Genomic DNA, 5,171 nt, shown 5'->3' on the forward strand with positions numbered 1-5,171 from the left:
ATTATTGGTGGCCAGGAATGAAGAAACATGTAGCGGAGTATGTATCAACTTGTCTAACTTGTCAGAAAGCGAAGGTGGAACATCAGCGACCTGCTGGGATGTTGCAACCTTTAGATATACCTGAATTGCACGAAGCGTTGGGAACGAAGCTACGATTGAGTTCAGCTTACCATCCACAAACGGACGGACAGACGGAAAGGACAAATCAGTCCCTAGAAGATCTATTGAGAGCATGTGTATTAGATGATAGAGGAAGTTAAGATGATGTACTTCCGTTGATTGAGTTCACCTACAACAATAGTTTCCACACAAGTATCAGAATGGCACCATATCAGGCTTTATATGGGCGCAAGTGTCAAACGCCCTTGTGTTGGTATAAGGACGGTGAAAGTATGATTGTCGGACCGGAGATGGTGCAACAGACTACAGCTAAGGTAAGGAAGATCAAGGAGAAAATGAAGACTTCACAGGATCGTCAGAAGAGTTACGCGGACAAGCGTCGCAGACTATTAGAATTCGAACAGGGTGACCATGTATTTCTGAGAGTCACACCTACTACTGGAGTAGGTAGAGCCTTGAAATCGAAGAAGTTGACTCCGAAATTCATTGGACCATATCAGATTTCTGCACGAATTGGGCATGTTGCTTATCGGATTGCATTGCCTCCGATACTGTCCAATATTCATGACGTGTTTCATGTGTCACAGTTGAGGAAATATCTTGCAGATCCATCTCATGTGATCGAACCAGACACAATCCAGCTAAAGGATAACCTGTCATTCGAAGTACCACCTGTGAGAATTGATGACAAGAAGATTAAACGATTGAGGACCAAGGATGTTTCGTTGGTCAAGGTGATTTGGAACCCAATTACTGGAGATGCGACTTGGGAACTGGAGAGAAAGATGAGAGAACACCGGAACCACATTCAGACTCGAAAGAGGAGAAAAAAGCAATATACGCCGGACAACAGATGCTGAGCGCGCCCAAGCGCAAGCCAAGCACTTTTTCCAGCATCTGCTACTGCCCAAACGCGTTGGAGCGCGTTTTCCGCGCCTGGGGCGCGCGACCTGCACCAGCAACCATAAAAACACAGATTTTTACTGTTTTAGGGATCTTTTTCACTATTGGGAAGTTGGGAGACTTGTGCCCTAGAATAGAAACTCAAAGACAGCCGTTTCTAACATCATTGGAGCAGTTTTATCAAGAATCATTCATGAATCCTTCTTGTAATTCTTCTCTAATCTCTATCTCTTTTATCTCTGTCATGAGTAACTAAACCCTATTTGTTAGGGATGAGTGTAACAAGATGAAACCCTTATTTTTATGATTTGATTTCTAGTTATATGAATGAGTTTATTGAATTATTTTTCTCATCTCTGTGCTTAATGCTTTTTATTGCTTGATCAACATTAAAATGTTCTACGATTTGTATTTTGAAACGGAAGTGGACTTTACGAATGCTTGAGATGAGAAATTCATGAATTTGTAGTCTAGACATAGGTGCAGGTCATGAAACCAATTAAATTAGTTGCAAAACTATAATTTACAAGAGAATTTTTATACGGTAATGCTTTATTCTAATCTTAAACCTACTAAGGAATTAAGGGTTACTTTAGAATTAAAGGTTCTGTCACTAAGACATTAGGGCAAGAATAATAAAGAGAATTTGGTAATAATTCAATAAAGGAATTCAATAACTAGGATCAAATTAGACACCAAGGTTGAATTCGAAGTGAAACTCATCTCTGACATTTTTCTCATTATAAAGGATCAATTTTATTACTGTTGTTAATTTCAAATATTATTTCAATCAATTTGGAAACTTTTTGTTCAATTTTAGTAACTAAATATAATTCAATAGTAAAACGCAATCCTTGAGTTCGACACTCGGTACTACCGTTTTATTATTACTTGCAACGATTCAGTACACTTGCTGAAACGCTATCATCAGTGAAGATGAGAAAATAGACATGGAATGAGTTCTTTCTGCTTTGGGTAGTTTGATGTATGCAATGGTGAGTAGAAGACTAAATATTGTGTTTGTTGTTGGTACAGTCAGTAGATTTTTGTCAAATCCAAGTAGAGAGCATTGAAATACTGTAAAGCGGATTTTGAGGTGTCTTTGTGGTACTACATGTATGAGGTGACAAACCTATTTTGGTGGGGTACTCCAACTTAGATATGGATGGAGATATTGACTCGAGGAAGTCCACTTCAGGATATATGATTAAATTTGCGAAGGGAGTTGTGGCTTGGCAGTCCAGATTATATAAATGTGTAGCATTGTCTACAATTGAGGCATAATTCATTTCCATTACTTAAGCATACAAAGAGATGATTTGGTTGAATAAATTCTTGCAGGAGCTTGGATTTATTCAGGACAAATATGTATTATTTGTCGATAGTCAGAGTGCTATTCATCTTGGTAAGAATTCGACACATCATAGTTGATCCAAACACATTAATGGGAGGTATCATTGGATACGTGATGTGTTGGAAGGTAAATTGTTGGAGTTGGCTAAAGTACATATTGATTATAATGATTTTGATATCATGACTAAAGTATTACCAACAGGGAAGTTTAAAACTTGTTGCGATATTGTTGGAACCAATCTAGATGCATACGCAAATCTTGGATTCTCTTTGTTTGAAAATCTTCATTACTTTTTAGTTAAAAAATTAAAAGTAAGGATCAAACTGTCTATTTTTAAATCATAAAAATAGAGAGCACATTAGAGGACACTGCAAGTTGGTGTCACTGCTTGCAAGATAGATGCATCAAATTTTTTTACCTCTGAACAAAGTTTGGTGTTGACATTTATATTTGTAATGATAGAGTGAATTTCATAAATTTTATAAATTAATACCGTTGTAATCATATATTTAACTTTTAAAAAAAATTGATTACATATAATAATGTTAGAATAAATCAACTCAATATTATTTTTCTTATACAGATTAGATACAAAATCAATTATTTAAGAATGATGTTTTAAGAAGGTATGTGCTAATTGAGTAAAATGTCGTTGATTAGCAATAACTCAAATTTTATTTTTTCTCATTTAAAAACTTATATATTTTTATTTATTTTATTACCAAAAAACGAATATTATATGTTTTGTAGTATAGAAAGAAATATGGTGTAAAATAGAAAAATGTTAAAATTATTATAAGTGTTTTTAAAATGTTAGAAAATAATTTTTAAAATAAGTGTTTTTCATCTTAAAATTATAGAAAATAATTTTCATGTAAAATATGCATTTCTTCCATAAAAATGAAGAACGTATTTTTTTTTATGCCAATTATTTTTATCTCCTTATAATATTTATTTTATAAAATTGAGAAAAAGAAAATTATTATTTATAGAAGTGATATTAATGATCATTTTATTCTAATAATACAGTTTTAATATTTCTTTGAAAGGATAATAGATTTAAATTTGAATATTTTTCGTGTAAAATATTTATTTTTCATGTGTTATATTATTCAATATTCACTATATTTTAATATATTAATATATTCATTTTCTTTTTCAATATTAACTTTACATTGCAAACTATACATATTGTTCACCTAAGTCATGAATTTTGTTGATCACAAACTAGGAGAATATAAAATCATTTTTCACTCATATTTGGAGAAAGATAATAGAAAAAGAAAATAATGTCTCAAATGGTAATTGGGTGGTAGTTTAAAATAGTAGATTTATTTGACTACTTATTTATTTTGAAATAATCTGATTATGTAATCGAATCATAAAAATATTACTATATAAAATATGAATATCATATTTTGAATGACTTTCTTTTTATAGAGTTTTCAAAATCTAATTATTTAATTATTTAATTATTTTGTGTATGAGTATTTATTGATTTTGTAAGATACTAATATGAAGATAAAATTGTTGATCGAATAATATCTATTTTATATTGATGATAATGAAAATTCACAAAAGCTAATGAAAGTAAATATGTAAAACTATTGCTTCAATAAAACTGGTAGTCTTGTGATGTTGCGGCATGTTTGGTGTCATTTAACTTGTGCAATGAGGTGTTCCTTACAACACCTTTTCCCTCAGACATGGTTGACCATTTTAATATTTTGCACTTGGTGTTATTAAATGGATCCATTGCTCGCATAATGTATGACAAAACAACTACTTTTCACATAAGAATATTAGGTGAACTTGGTGTGAAGAAATCGTGGGCTAATGTGTTCATTATCAAGCCCTTACCTTGTGTTCAACATCCTATTGGAGCAGGAGAGAAATGTGATATATTCTTGAGAAAAAATGACGATGAAATAGTGTGGTATGATATGAGTACTCAGACGATTGAGGAGTTGGGTGTTAAAGGAAGCGAATATTATTGTTCCATTGTAGTTTATAAGGAAAACCTCCTCCCAATTGTAGGTTTGTGACTTTGGTCCGTAGGAAATAATAACGAAAAAAATGATTGAAGTTATATCCAAATTGGTTTTATGTTGTATACAAATTGGTTTGCCAAGTATATGGCAAATCTAGAAACTATCTAATAATATCAATTTCACTTTATCAATTTTATTTTGTAATTTACTTTTTCTATTTACAAACTCAACTAATTTCCATTCTAATTGTAACAACGATCTTTTGTCTTTACTTATGGACTCTAATTTAATGTGGAAATACCTTTTTTTTTTGGGAAAGTTGATATTTTAACGATCAACGTATTTCTGTTTGACCTTATCATGTGTTACATTTTGTTCAATTTTGTGCTATATCATTTAAATAAACCAACTATCAGTATCTGATGGTATATTATTTTTTTTCTTAAATAAATCACCTATTGGATTTAGAACACATATATCACTCATTTTTCCTCAAGTTTTACTTTCAGTATTGTTATTTCAAATATACACTTGTAGTTTATGATTTCTTCTTGTTTAATTATACTCTTGTTGACTTCTAAACTATGTTTTGGCTACAATGTATTGCATTTGAGGTGGAATAGTCTGGGTGTATCAACTTTTACTAAATTATTATCATTAAAAGTTGCAACTCTCAATACAAGTTTTATATATTTTCTTGTAGTTCCAAACAAGAATATTGGCAGTTTGATTTTTTTTTTTTTTTTGCAAGTTGTTAGCACTTTTTAGATAGACGCATTTGATAATTTTTAATATTAATCCTT

General features: G+C 31.4%; 1 protein-coding gene across 1 annotated transcript; it reads left to right on the forward strand.

The window, feature by feature from the left end:
* The first annotated feature begins 4,083 nt into the window (after positions 1-4,083).
* LOC140920808 (uncharacterized) lies at positions 4,084-4,422 on the forward strand. Its single transcript, XM_073369649.1, has one exon. It carries the CDS (start codon positions 4,084-4,086, stop codon positions 4,420-4,422), a length of 339 nt encoding a protein of 112 aa, XP_073225750.1.
* The last annotated feature ends 749 nt before the right edge of the window (positions 4,423-5,171 follow it).

This window comes from Cicer arietinum, chromosome 6 (assembly GCF_000331145.2).
Source record: "Cicer arietinum cultivar CDC Frontier isolate Library 1 chromosome 6, Cicar.CDCFrontier_v2.0, whole genome shotgun sequence".
In the NCBI taxonomy this organism is placed as follows: domain Eukaryota; kingdom Viridiplantae; phylum Streptophyta; class Magnoliopsida; order Fabales; family Fabaceae; genus Cicer; species Cicer arietinum.